The sequence below is a fragment of the Leptodactylus fuscus genome, chromosome 9, assembly GCF_031893055.1.
Source record: "Leptodactylus fuscus isolate aLepFus1 chromosome 9, aLepFus1.hap2, whole genome shotgun sequence".
Taxonomy (NCBI): domain Eukaryota; kingdom Metazoa; phylum Chordata; class Amphibia; order Anura; family Leptodactylidae; genus Leptodactylus; species Leptodactylus fuscus.
In genome coordinates this window covers 83,003,614-83,022,087 of record NC_134273.1, presented here as the reverse complement: position 1 = coordinate 83,022,087, position 18,474 = coordinate 83,003,614, and the positions used below count along the sequence as shown (strand labels likewise).

The 18,474-nt window shown below is 45.8% G+C and overlaps 2 protein-coding genes across 4 annotated transcripts in view; both read right to left on the bottom strand.

Annotated features, from left to right (window-relative positions):
- The window catches only part of LOC142218208 (laminin subunit beta-2-like), a 44,773-nt gene extending 44,250 nt beyond the window's left edge, over positions 1 to 523 (bottom strand). For all 3 annotated transcript variants that reach the window (XM_075286752.1, XM_075286753.1, XM_075286754.1), the window contains exon 1: positions 325 to 523. The gene's annotated coding sequence lies outside the window, so the exon portion shown is untranslated. The remainder of the gene's footprint in view (positions 1 to 324) is intronic.
- Positions 524 to 2,974: 2,451 nt separating this feature from the next.
- Positions 2,975 to 18,474, bottom strand: part of LOC142218306 (laminin subunit beta-1-like) — a 32,216-nt gene continuing 16,716 nt past the window's right edge. The window contains exons 16-35 of the mRNA XM_075286917.1: positions 16,601 to 16,762; positions 16,119 to 16,240; positions 15,845 to 15,965; positions 13,652 to 13,844; positions 13,393 to 13,536; positions 12,840 to 13,071; positions 12,394 to 12,557; positions 11,749 to 11,973; positions 11,450 to 11,664; positions 10,655 to 10,751; positions 10,093 to 10,471; positions 9,285 to 9,469; positions 8,001 to 8,242; positions 7,588 to 7,791; positions 7,360 to 7,504; positions 6,958 to 7,165; positions 5,933 to 6,074; positions 4,487 to 4,663; positions 3,926 to 4,082; positions 2,975 to 3,604 (exon numbers count right to left, since the gene is read on the bottom strand). Coding sequence (XP_075143018.1) covers positions 3,471 to 3,604; positions 3,926 to 4,082; positions 4,487 to 4,663; positions 5,933 to 6,074; positions 6,958 to 7,165; positions 7,360 to 7,504; positions 7,588 to 7,791; positions 8,001 to 8,242; positions 9,285 to 9,469; positions 10,093 to 10,471; positions 10,655 to 10,751; positions 11,450 to 11,664; positions 11,749 to 11,973; positions 12,394 to 12,557; positions 12,840 to 13,071; positions 13,393 to 13,536; positions 13,652 to 13,844; positions 15,845 to 15,965; positions 16,119 to 16,240; positions 16,601 to 16,762 — 3,648 coding nt within the window. The 3' untranslated portion in view covers positions 2,975 to 3,470. The remainder of the gene's footprint in view (positions 3,605 to 3,925; positions 4,083 to 4,486; positions 4,664 to 5,932; positions 6,075 to 6,957; positions 7,166 to 7,359; positions 7,505 to 7,587; positions 7,792 to 8,000; positions 8,243 to 9,284; positions 9,470 to 10,092; positions 10,472 to 10,654; positions 10,752 to 11,449; positions 11,665 to 11,748; positions 11,974 to 12,393; positions 12,558 to 12,839; positions 13,072 to 13,392; positions 13,537 to 13,651; positions 13,845 to 15,844; positions 15,966 to 16,118; positions 16,241 to 16,600; positions 16,763 to 18,474) is intronic.

The window sequence follows — 18,474 nt, the reverse complement described above, 5'->3', positions numbered from 1 at the left end:
GAGATAGCTATAGCTACTATATAGGTGAGGTATAGCCTTATTATATTATGATATATATAGAGGTGTGCATGTTCTGTTCTAGGCTATGGTCCTGTCAGAGATAGATGACTATATCACACATGTCCGGGGATCCATGCTAGATGATCTTTTCGGGGACCCCCCTCTCTCTATCAGTCGTACCCCATTTATCCCCCCTCCTGTAGACAGCTCTTCAGCTCTTTCCTAGGACAATCCCTGTCAGTACATGAGATGAAAGTGAAGTCCAATAGACCTGAGCCCAATGCCAGACAGATATGAGGTAGTAGCATTAACCCTTTGTCTCACCAGCTAGCTGTCTTGGGGTTCCCGTCTGTCAGCCCCTGGTGTGCCCGCTCCCTGCCGGCTGCTTCATCGGAGATCGCTCTGAAGTTATTTCTAGTCAGAATCTTGTGTCAGAAGAAAGTTGTGTTATTAGGAGGAGGAGGAGGAGGAGGAGAAGAGTTTCCACACTCACAGCCCTCACTGCAGACACCGCCAGGCAACTGTACATACAAAGCTGGAGTGTTCCCAGTGCTGTGCTGTGAGGGTGGTACTAACCCCGGGCACTCCGGTTACACTACACACTCCCATTATACACTATACACTGCTGTGCTGTATATTGTGCACCATACATTGTGACAGCGAATACTTTCTGTGTACAGCATTGCCGTATACATATATATATATACTGTATATCTCCATGTGAGTCCTAATATTTGCATTATTTCTTATATTACACATCCCAGCTCACTCCTCTGTATTAAGAATACAACGGAGATTCCTGTCTATGGTTGAGTGATATGAAACATTTGGTTAAAGAAGATCTGCAGCAGCTTTGATATGTCTATGATGTTCTGCAGTCGTAGCAGTGTTGTTATGAGGTGCTGCAGCAGCTGACGTGTATATTATAATGTTCCGCAGCAGCTGAGATTTGTGTTATGAGCTTCTGCAGAGGTTGAGGTGTGTATTATGAGGTTTCAGCAGCTGAGATGTGTATTATAATGTTTCGCAGCAGATGAGATGTGTATTATGAGGTTCCGCAGCAGCTGAGATGTGTATTATGAGGTTCCGCAGCAGCTGAGGTGTGTATTATGAGGTTCTGCAGCAGTTGAGGTGAGTACTATTATGTTCTGGATCAGATGTGGTGAGTACTATGATGTTCCGCAGCAGGTGAGGTATGTGTTATGATGTTCCACAGCAGCTGAGGTGTGTATTATGATGTTCCGCAGCAACTGAGGTGAGTATTATGAGTTCCGCAGCAGCTGAGGTGTGTGTTATGATGTTCTGCAGCAGCTGAGGTGTGTATTATGAGGTTCCGCAGCAGCTGAGATGTGTATTATGAGGTTCTGCAGCAGCAGAGGTGTGTACTATGATCTTCAACAGTTTGTGTGCATTATAGCATTCCATACCAGCTGCTGCAGAACCTCTTCTTGAAGATAGAAGGGTGCAATACAATACTGATAAGCACAGGAGAAGAAACCTCCTCCATCTGTGTCCGTGTCTTCTAGTGTAATAGACATTGTCCAGGGTTTCCCTCTGTATGATCCAGCTTTAGTGATATCATGTTCTGTCATGCTCTAGTTACATCCAGAGCAGCATTCGAACGCCTGCTGCTCATAGCTCTTGGGATGCTCAACCTCACATTCCTCTTCTCTTCCATGACTGTCCATTTTATCTATAGAACATTCTTATAGAGCATTTGTATTGTTCCCTGGTACTGTTCTGTAGTCTGGGTAGAAATATACCCACAATGCACTGCAATGTATGAGAAAAACTCTGCACCCAACTGAGCGCAACCCAAAATACCTGCAGCTATATTGGGTGGGAATGGAAGCCAGTGTGCACATACATACTGCCTCCTAGTGGCGATGAGCTGACACTACACCTGAATATTCACCAATAACCTCCCCATAGTGTGTATCACTTATATGTGTCATCATCCATCATATTGTTCTATAGGTCACCTTGTGGGTTGGTCTCTCATACAGTCACCTCTTGGATGCAGCTTATTGTGGGTCAGGGGGTCATATATGGCTATAGGATGTTGGCTGGACCCTTGTCGTGCCCCCAGGTCCTCTCCATAAATCCTTACAATATGAATACATTTCATTTCCTCTGCAGGTTCATCTAAACCCTACAGTACTGGACTGAAGCTCCTACAATGTAATATACGTATATCGGGGGGGGGGGGGGGGTCGTGCGGGACCCTCAAGGTGGAATGTTCAGTAATGTGCGTCATCTGTTTATATAGGGGAGGGGGTCTCATATCAAAACCGTAACCAGACTTCCTGAGACAGGACACTACATGCTTCTTAGAGGGGTTCTTAAGGATTTTCTTAACTTGTTTCATTGAATCCAGATAGTGACATTGATCACTGTTGATGGGGGCGGCCATCTTGCCTTACTATTTTTTAATAATAACGTCTGTGATGTAAATGAGGCGATTGCTGCAAAGAAAACACTGGTAGAATTGGCAAGTATCAGTCTATTATTAGGCTTGTTGGCCAGAATGGAAATTGCAGGCTATAAATACATAATATATTAAAATACTAAATATAGAAAAATCTTTAAAAATAGCGGCAAAACATTGTTGGCTTATCCTTAGGTGGTGAGGGTCCAACTACCTTGTTATTAGAAGACCTGATATTGTAGGAGTGCTGTGACCCCTTGATCTCAGCTGTGATCTATGGGCAACCCTAGCACCAAGTCTATGCTTTCGCAGCAGTGCCGCCACTGGAGAAATAAGGTATTACATGGTGTCCACTGAAATCAATAGATGTCCATGTGATACCTGGCTCTACCGAGTCCACCAGTCTCTGCTTATAACAGACGTGGTCCCGAACCAAAGGGAGCATTGCCAGCTGGATCTCCTCAATGACCGGCACTTACCCCCAGACCTAATTCATAAGAAAAGGACAAAAAAAAAAAAAAAACACCAGAAGGAATTTTTGCAGAATACATTTTAATAAATCGGCATTACCATGTACAGACATAGAGATCTGGACCGTCCTACAGCCCAGGATTGTCAGGTTATAGGGGGGAGGGGGCTGTGCAGATACCTGGCCGCGCTTCCGTCTATGACGTCTCCGTATCGTGGTGGCATGTACTGGTTTTACACTCACCGTACTGGTTACCAGTGACTAGGCCTATGTCTAGTGTTATAATCTCGCTCTTATCCTTTCTCGTCATCCACTGTGGTTAAACATTATTTCTCTGTTCTATCTGTTTCAGGGAAAGCTGGGTGACCTACAGCGTTATGGCAGCCATATTGTCGACTTTCCCAAACTCCAGCCTAGTGAAGAGAGTGAATCACGTTATAAAGCTGGGTGCTGCCTCCTTATTGGGTGTCACCCAGCTTTCCTAGAAACAGATACTAAGAAATCCCATGGCGTTCTTAAAGGCTAGCTTGTGCATGGCCGAGTCCTCGGAGGGTTAATGACGTGACTTTGTCGTTAACACGTTGCGTATACGATGGATCTTTCTCTGATCTCCTCGAGCAGCGCCGACGTCTTGTTCTCCAGATCCTGAAGTTCTGATATTTTCAATTTAATATTTTCTTCATTAGATCTAAATTTTTCATCAAGACCTGAAATGCACAAAAAGTAAAATTAGACAATTGCGAGGGAGAACACTACAAGTGCCAGACGTCCTTCATGCTGAACCGGTTCTCATTGGCTTTAATGAGGGATCGGTAATACTTATTTTCTCCAGTGGTGGCGCTGTAGAGAAATTGAATACTTGCTGCTAGATTCCTCCATTTCTCTGCAGCGCCACCACTGGAGAAAAGAGGTATTACTCAGTTTTTAATGAAACCAATAGACCTTTTGGGTCCTCCAGAGTAGGAGCCATTGCTTGTAGCTATGATGGTGGGCTGAGGCCCTCGGCTTGTGGGGTCGTGGCCACTTACCGTCGAGCTTTGTCTTTGCCTCAGTTGCTTTCTTTAATAAATCCTGAGCTTCGTCTGTGATCCTCTTCACTTTCTGCATGGCCGTCTCCGATGAGGTGTCCACTCCACCAACCTTGTCCTTCAGCTCTTGATATTTCTTCTTAACTTCGTCCATCTCCTAAAAAGTCAGAATGAAGAGTCTGAGAAGAGGAAGAAGTGAGGGGTCACTCACAACTTCTGGGGCAGGGTCTTACACATCTAGGCTATGCCTGAGGTCGTCACCACCCATGGAGGTCAGTGGTCAATGGACCAAATTGCTTTGTTGTCCCCCGGGCTGTCTCATGTTAAAGGGGTTATACAGGATTTAGAAAAAAGAGGTTGCTCTAGTCTGAAACCACTGCCCCACTTGACCCCAGGTTACTAGTGGTACTGCAATGCAGTTCCTTTCACTTCAATAAAGCTGAACTACAATATCAGACGCAACCCGTGGACACCATGTTACTCTAATCGTGTAAACTCTTGATCTTGACAAGATGGTAAAATATTTGCTTAGAACGTCTTTGGTCTGAATTGCTTTCCTACCTCTTCCAGTGTGCCCGTGGCCGTGAGCGCCTTGTTGGCCTTTTCGCTGGCTTCGGTGGCCAGCGCTCTGTTGGATTCAACTTTGGTTATTAATTCTGCCACTTTCTTTGACAGATCTCCCAAGCGATTCATGATGGACATCTCCTTCTCCTCCACTGCCGTCATTGTATTCATGGACTGGAAGCAAAAACACGGAACATGTGACATATATGCAGGCGTGTTACTCTCCTCCCTCTGTCCCCCTTCTTGTTCACTTATAGACCGTCACAGAGATCTGCTTATAGCCACAGTGGCCTGCTTGTAGTCACAGTGACCAGCATGTAGTCGCTTTCTTCTGCTTGTAGCCACTTTGTACACACGTTGCATTGAGCAGTGAGACACACAGAACATTGGAGTAATACAAACATTGTATATAGAGAAATCCAGGAGGAAAACCTGCTGAAGTCTGCAAGAGAACTACAACTGGGAGAATGTCGTATATTATTCTACAAAGTATTATGTATCCCCTGGATCTAGAATTCCCCGGTCACTAAGGCCAGTGTTACTTACAAAGTAGTATTAAAGTTTCAGCATTAGCCAAATGACTTCTCCAAGCTGCAAATGTTCCCTGGTATTAGTCTGATTCATGACTAGTACAATAAAAATAAACCAGAACTCCATGTTCTAGAACAAATCTGATTGCCAACAGTCTGCCCGGGGCGGACATGTCCACTGCCTAGTCCTGGCCTCATGGATGGATAGATAGATAGATAGATAGATAGATAGATAGATAGATAGATAGATAGATAGATAGGCGATAGATAGATAGATAGATAGACAGATAGATGATAGATAGATAGATAGATAGATAGATAGATAGGAGATAGATAGATAGATAGATAGATAGATAGATAGATAGATAGATAGATAGGAGATATATAGATAAATAGGAGATAGATAGATAGATAGATAGATAGATAGATAGGCGATAGATAGGAAATAGATAGATAGATAAATAGATAGATAGATAGGCGATAGATAGGAAATAGATAGATAGATAGATAGATAGATAGATAGATAGATAGATAGATAGATAGGCGATAGATAGGAAATAGATAGATAGGCGATAGATAGATAGATAGATAGATAGATAGATAGATAGATAGGAAATAGATAGATAGATAGATAGATAGGAAATAGATAGATAGATAGATAGATAGATAGATAGATAGATAGATAGGAAATAGATAGATAGATAGATAGATAGATAGGAGATAGATAGATAGATAGATAGATAGATAGATAGATAGGAAATAGATAGATAGATAGATAGATAGATAGATAGATAGATAGATAGGAAATAGATAGATAGACAGACAGACAGACAGATAGATAGATAGATAGATAGATAGATAGATAGATAGATAGATAGGAAATAGATAGATAGATAGATAGATAGATCTTCACCTTTTCTACGATCTTCTTCAGTCGGTTTGTGTTCTGCTTGGCGTCATTCACAGCTTTCTCCGCAGACTTCGCTTTGCTTTCAGCTTCATCCATAAGGATTTTGGCCTCGGCGACTTTCTCGCTCACCCCGTCCGCTCGTTCTCTGTGTAAATAGAACATTAAGCTATAATGGCAGGAAATGGGGGGGGGGTAGATACTAGTCTGTACGATATCAACAGGGTCCACACTTTACAATATTGTTGGTTTCTAGGACCTCAGACTCCTGCATGGAAAACTAAGGTGTTGAGTTTTATACAACCAGGTAGATTTGCCATTCAGGACCCTGGAAAAGCTGTATACCAGTATGTATTTTGAGATTTTTCATGAGATAGGGGATAGGAATCTGATTTTCCTCTTGTGGTTTTGGAATTGGATTGAGGTTAATGAATTTGGAAATTGTTGACTTGGATAGAAGATAGAACAGTCCTGATGATAGAAGTGACTTTACAGTGGGAACTGCTTGACCCGCTCTCATCTCAATTACGAATGTTCCAGAGCGCAGCGTCCGTCACATCTGTACGATAATAAGGGGTAATAACTCGGGGGTCTTGTGCGGACACATCTGGAATGTATGCCCGAGCCTCTCTGACCACGTACCTGGTGGCTTCACAGTTAACTCTCTCTATAGGAACGCGGTCTGTAAAAGTTATTAACATTTCACTGGGTAAACCATTCCAAAAAATATCAAGGCTCAGAAATTAACCTCTCCCCTGCTGGAAACAGTTTGACTTACAGTGAATGCCCATCCTTGACCAAATTCCCTTAATAGAACTTTCCACCTTCAGCCACCACTAGAGGGAGCTCAGGAGCTATCTATAGACTGTTTATACATTGAACTCTATAAAATATCAGTATACAATAAGCTCCCCCTAGTGGTAGGTGGAAAATTATGTATAATCCTAGATCACTCACTTCTGCTTCATCCATTAGCATCCATTGCTGCCAGGGCAAGGTAGTCATGGGCCGATCTGAGCAAAGTGACTTACTTGGCTTCATTGGCTTGTTGCACTAGGGCTTTGGCTGTGGCCAGGTCCTCAGAAGTAGTATTGAGGACGATATCCACCCCGCTGAGGTTGCCGATGGTCTCCTTGATTTGCATGAGTAGAGTAGCAATGTCACCGGGACTGGCGGGGAGAGAGATGCCCAGCACCTGCCTGGCCACGTACTCGATGCTCTCAGGGTCCGCCCCTTCCTCTGTAGACAGGAAATGAATTATCGGCTTAAGATTTAAAGGGGTTCTCCAGAACTGTGATGATATTGGTGGGGGGTCTGACACCAGAATCACTCACAGGTCAGTATGTGGACAAGTGTCATGGCCTCTCCACTGCTTACCACGTATGGTGCTGTACACAGAGGAGGTAGAGCGCCTCCAGGCTAAGTAGTCTTACCGGTTAGGAAGTCTTTAATCTTGCCAATAAAGGCTCTCAGTTTCTCAGTGGAGTCTTCAATCCTCCTCTTGGCGTCCTTGGCTTTGCTCAGGGTGGACTCACTTTGCAGCTTTGCTTCTTGGGCAATTCCTTGAACAGCTTGAATCTGGGAGACATTCACACAGGGTCAATGCCAGTCAGGAGGCTAAAAGGCATGGCAGCGTAAGACTATCGGAAAGCTCCACGTACCTTCTGCGTGATGTCATTGAGTTGGTTGCCCATGTCCTCCAGGTCTTGCTTTACATTCTGTGCGGTCATTAGGGCCTTGGCGGAGATGGGCACAGCTCCGTTACAGTTTTCTCCACCACACTTCCTTAGACCTTGCTCATCTCTGCAGTTTGCTCCGCCACAAGGAGACTTATCACAGGGTTTGTCCCCAGGAGCACCACAAATCTTTCAGAATAAAGATACCCAACATTAGTGATTGTATTGAGGACACAGGATTGGTCAAAATGAGAAAAAATGGCTGCTGCAGCACCACACCGGTAAACAGGTTATGTGTGGTATTGCAGCTCAGTCCCTTCATTTCAGTGGTGCGAAACTGCAATACCAGACACAAACCATGGACACGTGGCACTGTTTGTAGTTGAAAGCCTCCGTACCTTCTCATTGATCTGGAAGACATTGAGATCCTTCACCTTCTTCTGAATTTCTTTCAGAGATGTCTTCTGGGCTGTCATGTTCCTCCGGTAGCTGTCCAGATTGTCCTTCAGAAGTCTCTCCGTCTCCAGCCTCGTCTGCCTGGACTGGTATACGGGACTGTCGGATCCGGATACCGACCCATTGGCCAACTTCTCGGCATCGACAGACTGTAAGTATGACCTCAGGATACTGTTGTAAGATTCTGCAAAATATGGGACCAAGCCCGTCAGGAATCTCATAGGAACAAGGGAAATCCAAGAATGGTGAACACGTCACTTTATAATGGGAGAACGATCTGACCCTCAGTGCTCTCAGGCTCCTTTAAAGGGGCCACTTATTCCCTTTCTACAGAATTCAGACCCCCATTGATCACAAGAGCACGGGGACTTTGTATACCCCATCTTCTAAGACTATACCCCATCTTTTGGGACTACACCATGCTTATGGACTGTCTATCCATTCAGTCTGGGGTACAAGAGACCATGTATTCATAGTCATTGGGAGTCTTGGAGGTTGGACCCCCACTGATCTACAAAGGGGTAAGGGCTAGTTCACAGCAGATTTTGACATGGAATCCGCCTCAAAATCCACTGCTCCATTGACTTCAATGGGAGCCGCTCGCTTCTTTCTTCTGCTAGTTAGTAGAGGAATAAAGAAGCGAGCTGCCCTATCTTGCCTCGGCTGAATCATCTGCGGTGCGAGGCTCCGGCCCATTCATTTGGGCCTAATCCATCGCGGACTGTGTACACACTGCAACTGAATATGTACACGCGGAACCCCATGTGAGCTAGCTCTTAAAGGGATTGTGCCATTATGGACAGTTTTATAGGACAGAGGATAAGTGTCCCTAAAAATCCCCTCTAAAGTCTTCTTGTATTGGAGCATGCTCTGTTCTCTTGCATGACTGCCACTCCTTGCTATAGCGCTGCCGCTACTGTAACAGTCCTGATCACTGGGGGACTTGGTGGTCTCATTCAATCGGACACTTATCCCCTCTCCTGGGACCACCTATCCTTAGGATAAGCCACCAAGATCCGATGAGAAGAGGGTCAGACTTCTGGCACCTACAGCAATTGTTTAGCGGACAGGGTAATGGCTGTACTCCATTCTGCAGCTCAGTCTTTACTTGAATGGGACTGAGCCACAATTCCAGACACAGCCACTACTACAAGCATGGTGCTGTGCCTGGTAAGTAATGAAGAGGAGGGTGATCTGTCTATTCATGCCTTGTCCTCAGACTTTACCATTGAAGCCTGAGGCGGCTATGGCTTCTATCTGCGTTTTCAGTAGGTACACGGTGTCATTGACCAGGATCAGGTCCAGCGTCAGCTTCTCCAGCTTTCCTTTTTGCTTTCTGTCTTTGCTCTGGGTATCGTTCATTCTTTTCTCCTGAGAATGGAGCTGATATGAGAGCTGCGCCACCTCCGTGCTGGAGAGAGAAGAGGAAAATAAAGCAATAAATGACCGCCATCATAAACATTGCGCTATAAATAGCAGCGCCGCACACAGCCATTATAAACAAGGGACGGCTATATATAACTCTGCGCCCTGCCCCAATGTCATAGCCAGAGAGGATGACTGATGAGGACTGCCAGAGGTTAGACGCCATTACTGGGCTCACAAAGGACAAAATACTTTCTAACAACCTTAAAGTGGCTGTCGTATATCACAGTCACTACAAGCACCAGCATTCCTGCAGATCAGGGTCACAACGTATCTGTATAGCGGATTTTATGATACAGAGATGTAAATCCACGGCTCCAAGTTATGTAATACAATGCCTACAGTCACCACTAGGGGGAGTCCACTATATTCTATTGTGTACAAACTGTATGCTGCAAGCTTCTAAGCTCCCTCTAGTGGTGGCTGCAGGTATTGCTTCACCTAAGGTTATAGTTCACAGACCCCATAGACTATAATGCGGTCCATTGGATGTCCGCTATGTTTCTCCGTTTTTATAGTGAAATATGGCAAAGACAGAATAGTCGACCATGCCGGACTCTTCTCTCCACCAAGTTTTTGGTCTATATTAGAAAGCGGCGGAGGCGTTACCTGATTTTGTTCACCAGTTTGTTCATCTGCTCCAGCATGCGCGTTCCCTCGATGCCGCCATCTCCGATGATCTGTTTAACGCTCCTCAGCTTGTCGTCCAGTTCTCTTATGAGGCTGTTGCTGATCTCCGGAGCTTCTCCTCCCTCCTGGAGGTCGGACACCTTCTTCTGGATGAGCCGGAGCTGGTTCTGGAGCTGGCTGATAAGACTGTCCCACTGGTAGAAGCACTGGTGGCAGGCCGAGCACCTGGGGAAGTTATCCCGGAAACCTCTGGCGCACTGGTCGCAACGTCGGCCTGTGAACCCTTCTCGGCATTGGCACATACCGGTCTGGTGATCGCACTGCTGGATCTCTGAGCCGTACGTATCACAATTACAGGCTAAAGAGGAAACCAGTGAGAATCCGATCAGATGTATGGACGGACATATGTAGGGAAAACAAAAGTAACGCCTCCCCAACCCCCACAGTGTATTTTGCAAAGTTAGGGGTCCCCCTGGCGATAGGGGGCGCTGTAGGAAAATAAATAGGGTTAGGACACTTTAGCACAATGCAGTCCCCGTACCTTCACATCTCCGCTGGGGGTCTCCCCAGTAATTTTCTTGGCATTGCGAGCAAACTCTGCCTCCAAATCCCGGCCGACAGTAACACTGCCCTGTGTACTGAAAGAGGGAACATAGACAGGGTCACAATCCTAAATTAATACATCACAATTTCGGAGTGCTCTGAGCTCAATGTCATTCTAATTCCCTGCATTGACTTAATTCAATTTTAGTTACCTATTGTCACCACTAGGGGGAGCTCAAGACCTCACTACATACTGTTTGTACATTGAATTCAACAATATGCCGAATACTCCTGAGCGGCCTCTAGTGGTGCCTGGGTCCATTGCATTTCCCATAGCCCCCACATCAAAAATATGATCATTCAAGATATTTTATAGACTGTTGACCGACATTTTGTAAAAGCAGAGAATCCCTTTAAAGAAGTTATCAATTTTTACACCTGGAAAACTCCTCTTTAGGATCGGTCATCAATTGAAGACTGGTGAGGATCCGACGGCCAGGATCCCGGCTGAAGAAGCCACAGTGTTCAGGTGAGTGCTGCAGCCTCTTCACTACTTACCAAGCACAGCGCCGTACATTGTGTAGTGGTTGCACTTGGTATTGCAGCTCAGCCCAATTCACTTGAATGGGACTGAGCTGCAAAAGTTCATGTGACCAATGAATATGAGATCACGTGGGCTGTGTGGTACTCAGAGAGGAGCTGAGCAGCCAGGTTCTGGTCCCGGATCCCTGCTGATCTTCAGTTGATGACCTATCCTAATTTAAAGGGATTTTCTAGTGCCAGTGAGACTCACCACATTGCAGTCCTGCCGCAAGGAGTGGCTGGGGACACAGGCGCAGGCCTCGCAGCCCAGGTCCGCACCAAAGTTCCAAAAGTTATTTGCACACTGATCGCAGTTCTTGCCAATGACATTTGCGCGGCAGGGGCAATGCCCGGTGACTCTGTCGCAGTAGCAGGTATCTCTGGAGCAGTGTGACTGCAGCGTGCCCAGCTCATTGCATGTACAACCTGTAATAAAGAAGATGTGCCATCCAGGTGTGAACAAAGCCCAATGGATACCAAAACCGTAGCTGGCTAAATAGAACTACATACGGCGGCAGTTGCGCAGGATGGCGCTCCCAAAGTAACCAGCCTTGCACTCTCCGCAGTGATGCCCGTCTGTGTGGTACAGGCATTTTAAGCACATGCCCGTGCGCGAGTCACATGACTCTGGGTCACTGGGGTCAATGTTGTTGTTACACTGGCAGGGGCGGCACTCTCCTCCATCTTGGTCAGGGTTCCCAAAGTATCCAGGGGAGCAACGATCACACCGCGGACCTGATCAACAAGATATATATGGATGCCATGAGATGGAGTGGTCTCTTAAAGGGGTTGTAATAGAGAAAGAAAGGAGCTTTTATTTCTGTCACAGAGCATCAAATCCCCTGGATGGATAGATAGATAGATAGATAGATAGATAGATAGATAGATAGATAGATAGATAGATAGATAGAGTAGATAGATGATATAGTTCTGTCTTCCTGTAACCACCACTTGGGGGAGCTCAAGAGCTTACTGCAGACTGTTTATACAATGAACTCTATAATACCACAGACTGCAGTAAACTCATGAGCTCCCTCTAGTGGTGACTGCAGGCAAAAACACCCATATTTTATATATTATATATATTTTAACTCTTCCTCTGTGCAGAGGATTTGGAGTTCTGTATCAGAGAAGTAGATTATACAACGTTCTTACCTGTATACCCAGGTGCACAGAGGCAAACAATGTGCCCAGAATCCCGGTCAGCATAACAAGAGCTGCCATGGTAATTTTGAGTGCCAGGATACCCAGGGCAAGGGCAGGGGCGACACTGCTGACCAGATCCAAGAATAGGGTCTCCATAGTAACCATCCAAACACCTGACGGCAAACATCAGTAACAGTAATTACATTCCAATTATTTGATTTCTAAATGATTAATTTTAATGGGGGCGCTGTTGCATTGGTTTCTATGGAAAGTAGTGGTGAATAGCGGTACTGCAGGAACAGACGTTAGATTATGGCAGTGAGGACGCTGCAAACATCTTCCAGACAGTATAGAATAAAATCTATAAAATAAATATATATATGACGAACATCAAAGTGTCATCTCCTTGTGTAGGAAGTCATTGCTTTGAGGCCTGCGGTGACCCCTTGACTTACTTATCGCAGTGTCGGCCACTTGTGTAGTCCCTACATCCGATGCAGGTCCCAGTCTTGGGGTCACACTCTTCAGAGTGGCCGTTACATTGGCAAGGCTTGCAATGAGGGAAGCCCCACTGACCGGGCAAGCACTGGTCGCACTGTCGGCCGGCCACGCTGCCATGGCACTGGCACTGTCCGGTTACGGGGTTGCAGAATCTAGAAGTGGAGCCTTGAGGATGGCAGTCACATTCTGTGTATAGAGAAGACATGAACAATGTCCATACGCAGTGGTCAACATAGAAGAGGGCGGCCCCGTGGTAAAGGTCAAAATGGCCCTCCATAATGGTGCCAGATATGGCCAATCAGATCGATCTGGTCTTCGTCCCCCCCTCCACCAGTATCAGAGCAGATCCCCCGCACTGGGTTTTACTATCTGAAGCTAAAGGGTTTGGCTAAACCAGGGCTGGGCCCCCCCTCTCCAAGGGCCCCCTAAGAAATGAGATATAAGACGTGTTTTTGAATGGGTTTCTGCAGTAGTTTTTGTGCCCCATCTAGTGCCAAATACACTCACTGCTGCATCCATACGGGCCGAATCCATAGGTTCCAGGGGCGCACTGATCACAACGCTGACCGATCACATTTGGCTTGCACATACATTGTCCTCCTATTTTGTCACAGACGGCGCTGAGGGATCCCTGAAGGTTACAGAGACACGCTGCAAAAAGAGAAGCGACCCGTGAACCAAAGTGATTGGGAACAGGAAGGTTTCTGCAGTGGATTCTACCTGCCCCACCATAGTAACCTATGTAGCCCCTTCCCCTATAACTCACGTAACGCGCCGTCATGGACGATGGCCGAGATGCTACAGATCAACTTCACGCACATTTCCGCCAGGGTGGGCATTGTCGCCATCTTGAAGGACTCCAGACACCTGTAGTTTTCCATCTCCTCTCGGTGATGCACGGACACGGGGTCATTTCCATGAAAACCAGGCAGCTCCGAGAACTTTGGCAGCAGGACGAGCTATAGGGGGCGGTGAACATTAGTATTGTATGAAGTCCCAAAATTCGGCATATATTATAGTGCATCAATACAGGGCGCGCTAGAGGTTGTGAAACTACAACTCCCAGCATACCCGGTTGTCCAAGCATGCTGGGAGTTGTAGTTTCACAACAGTAGGAGAGCGGCACAGGTGGTGAAGACCATTGATGCACAAAGTTTCGGGTCTTAGGTAATGAATATGTATGTTGAAGTATACCTGCAGTACCAGGGCACCCCAGAGTGTGGCAGTGTTGTGTTGAATTCTACCTGCAGTACCAGGGCACCCCAGAGTGTGGCAGTGTTGTGTTGAATTCTACCTGCAGTACCAGTACACAACAGATGGTGGCAGTGTTGCGCTTTATCATCATTCTCATACTTTTTGGCCTCCTAGTGGCCAGATGTAAGTAATGGTTGTCTGTTTTTTGGCGAGTGCTACATCTCGCAGCTTAGTGAATCAGACAAGTACAATATATACCTCTATATCTGTGAACAGACACTTTATAGGGTTAAGATCTGACTACTCCTTTAAGGGGCAAGGATGGGAATAAATGGGCTAAAGGCCACACAGCATCAATCCGTCTCGGCCTCTGTTATTAGTCACACTGTTTTAGAAACAGTGCCACACCTGCCTTGTGGTCGTTTGTGGTATGACAGCTCTGCTCAATAGAAGTGAATGGGGCTGAACTGCAATACCGAACACAATCTGTCAACACATACACATCAGTATACAGTATATAACTGATCCCAGCTGAATTTAATAAATAAAATAAAAAAATTTAAAAAATCATTTTTTAATTTTTTTACAATCTGGTTAGCAGAGCGGTGAGTGTAATCCCTTTCCTGGCTGCTCCATGTGCGTTCACCAGACGCAGGGGGACTGGTGGCGGTCGCGGAGGCGGCCATCTATCTCTCTGTTATCGTGGGAAACCTCTTTATCTCTCTTTCAGTTTATTTGAGCGGAAGAAATGATATTGTTTTTGCTTCCCTTTGATGGTGTAAGTCAGACAGCAGTGAGCGCAGCTCAGGCGTGCTCGCACGGAAGGTGGCGCTGGGGGATATCTCCTGTTGTCACAGACACTTGTGTGTTATGGTAGAAGACTCCGTATATCGCGTCTCTAGAGACTCCTTGATCCACTATTAGAAGCAGTGTAAACATTTGGGGTATCTGAGATGGTGAACGCCAGTCACCTCCAGAGAGGATGTCAGAATTCTGTTGGCTGCCGTTGGAAACAGACTACAATGATCGCTACTCTGTTGTCAGCTTAGTCACTGAACTCCCATAATGCCTTGCTCTTCCATAAGCGGACACCAACCAAGTTGTAAATGTAGCTTTGGATGTGACTGGAGTATAGTAGTGCAGTATGATCAATAGTCATATAAATGTCATATACTATGCAATATATACTATACCAGGGGTCAGCAACCTTCGGCTCTCCAGCTGCTGTGAAACTACAACTCCCAGCATGCTCCATTCACTTCCATGGGAGCTCCAAGAACAGCAGAGAAGGTATGCATGCTGGGAGTTGTAGTTTTACAACAGCTGAAGGTTCTGCAGGGTCCCATTTGCCCTATACGAACCAGAGACGTAACTATAAAGCTGGGATAGGGAACCTTGCTGTTGCAAAACTACAACTCCCAGCATGCATACTTGCTCTGCTGTTCTTGGAGCTCCCATGGAAGTGAATGGAGCATGCTGGGAGTTGTAGTTTCACAGCTGCTGCAGAGCCGAAGGTTCCCTACCCCTGCTATAGAGGGTGCAAAGGTAGCAGTCACTACAGGGCCCTGGACGCCGAGAGGGCCCCAAAGTATACCGCAAAAAAGAGGCAGGGGCCCCATCGCAGATTTGCACTGGGGCCCAGAAATTTGGCCTCTGATTAGGATGTCATAGAGTCCCCCCTTGTCCCCCCATCAGCCTGAGTACAGGGCCACTTACTGCAATGCTATGACAGGTATTTCATGGTCACCCCTAAGTATAAAATTACCGAATCGATGAGGATGAAATTCGCAGGGTGTCGGTTTGCGGCTTCAAAGCGCTGGAGGCGAATGGTTATTTCATACTGGTTGTTGGACTCGAAGCAGAAGGGTTTGGGGAGGACGATGTACCTGGGAATAAAGATAAAGTAGATTACTGAAGCGCAGAGTATTTAAGGAAGTGGCATAGCCGCATTATACAGCGATTAAAGGGAGAGTCCATATAGATGGGGGTGACACCTAGCTTTTATATTATTTTATACCTTTACCTCGTTCATTTCTTACCTTTCGGAATGGGGTAATTTTTCCTTGTACTTCTGCTCGAAGGGCAGCACGTTACCGCAGCGGGGGCTCATGGGTAAAGTCTGCGATGTCACGCTGACAATGGCTTCCCAGTCCTCGGCAGACTGAAACAAGCATATAATATATACACGGGATCAGACCTTGGATCAGTCGCTCCAGCTTAGATACATTGTAGTCTGAAATGTTCCTGCCCTGTTCCTCCCCCATGCTTTACACTGCCGCTCTGCTTGTTTATCTTGGATACTTTGTACATTGATATTCAATATGTTAATAAACAGTTCCAACCAGATATTACAAATGCCCCTCTGCTCTCTTATCCATAGGGGGCAGTATTTTGAAGATACTACTCCTCTTGGTAGCTCATACAAATGACATTACTCAGCAGGGGGCGACGATGAGCTTAGGAAATAGTCAAGAGGAGATGCCATAGGTGACCCATGTATCCTAAAAATGACAAACAATACCTCAGGCTCGTAGCGTATCATGATGTCGTAGTCCATCGGGTACGGGATGTTGTCGACGTGAAACAAGAGACCGGCTCCATCTCTGACTCTGGCAAACCCAGGCCCGGTCCAGGTGATCATGTGATCTGGCGAGTGTTCCCGGCGGATTACCTCTGTGTCTGGCTGCAGGCGACATGAATGGCAGATGGATTTCTATCAGAGTGGAGATGATGGCATTGCCTCCTGACACAAGCTTAGATCTGTCTGATATTCTGTGTACATAAGACACGGAGGATTTACAGGCAATTAGATCGGGGCGTTGTCTGAACACCTGGCTGAGAAAGACTTCACGCTACATCTCAAGGAGGAATCTACACGGCTTCAGCAAGTTATCTGTACCAAAGACATGCAGAGCTCCATATGCCATGTGTTAGGATGTGGCATGGACAGCCTCACCTCCCATAGGAATGCACCAAGAGGCCTAAAGGATACGATCCAAGGTGCAGAGTGTTGTGTCATATTGGGACAGAAAGCTGCATGTATGTAACACGCAAGTGTCCATGTAGCTCTGGCCTGAGGCTGCCATGCACAGGTTAACAGACCCAAGACCCCACCAAAGTTCCAGGTTTTTTTTTACACAATTGGCATATTGATTGCTAGAGGGGCGCACAATACAGAAACCTGCAATAATGGAGATGATCGTGGTGTATTATACCCCAGAGCTGCGCTCACTATTCTGCTGGTACAGTCACTATGTACATACATTACATTACTTATCCTGTATTATACCCCAGAGCTGCACTCACTATTCTGCTGGTACAGTCACTGTGTACATACATTACATTACTTATCCTGTATTATACTCCAGAGCTGCGCTCACTATTCTGCTGGTGCAGTCACTGTGTACATACATTACATTACTTATCCTGTATTATACTCCAGAGCTGCGCTCACTATTCTGCTGGTGCAGTCACTGTGTACATATATTACATTACTTATCCTGTACTGATCCTGAGTTACAGCCTGTATTATACCCCAGAGCTGCGCTCACTAGTCTGCTGTTGCAGTCACTGTGTACATACATTACATTACTTATCCTGTATTATACTCCAGAGCTGCGCTCACTATTCTGCTGGTACAGTCACTATGTACATACATTACATTACTTATCCTGTATTATACCCCAGAGCTGCACTCACTATTCTGCTGGTACAGTCACTGTGTACATACATTACATTACTTATCCTGTATTATACTCCAGAGCTGCGCTCACTATTCTGCTGGTGCAGTCACTGTGTACATACATTACATTACTTATCCTGTATTATACCCCAGAGCTGCACTCACTATTCTGCTGGTACAGTCACTGTGTACATACATTACATTACTTATCCTGTATTATACTCCAGAGCTGCGCTCACTATTCTGCTGGTGCAGTCACTGTGTACATACATTACATTACTTATCCTGTATTATACTCCAGAGCTGCGCTCACTATTCTGCTGGTGCAGTCACTGTGTACATACATTACATTACTTATCCTGTATTATACTCCAGAGCTGCGCTCACTATTCTGCTGGTGCAATCACTGTGTACATACATTACATTACTTATCCTGTATTATACTCCAGAGCTGCGCTCACTATTCTGCTGGTACAGTCACTGTGTGCATACATTACATTACTTATCCTGTATTATACTCCAGAGCTGCGCTCACTATTCTGCTGGTACAGTCGCTGTGTACATACATTACATTACTTATCCTGTATTATACTCCAGAGCTGCACTCACTATTCTTCTGGTACAGTCACTGTGTGCATACATTACATTACTTATCCTGTATTATACTCCAGAGCTGCGCTCACTATTCTGCTGGTACAGTCACTGTGTATATA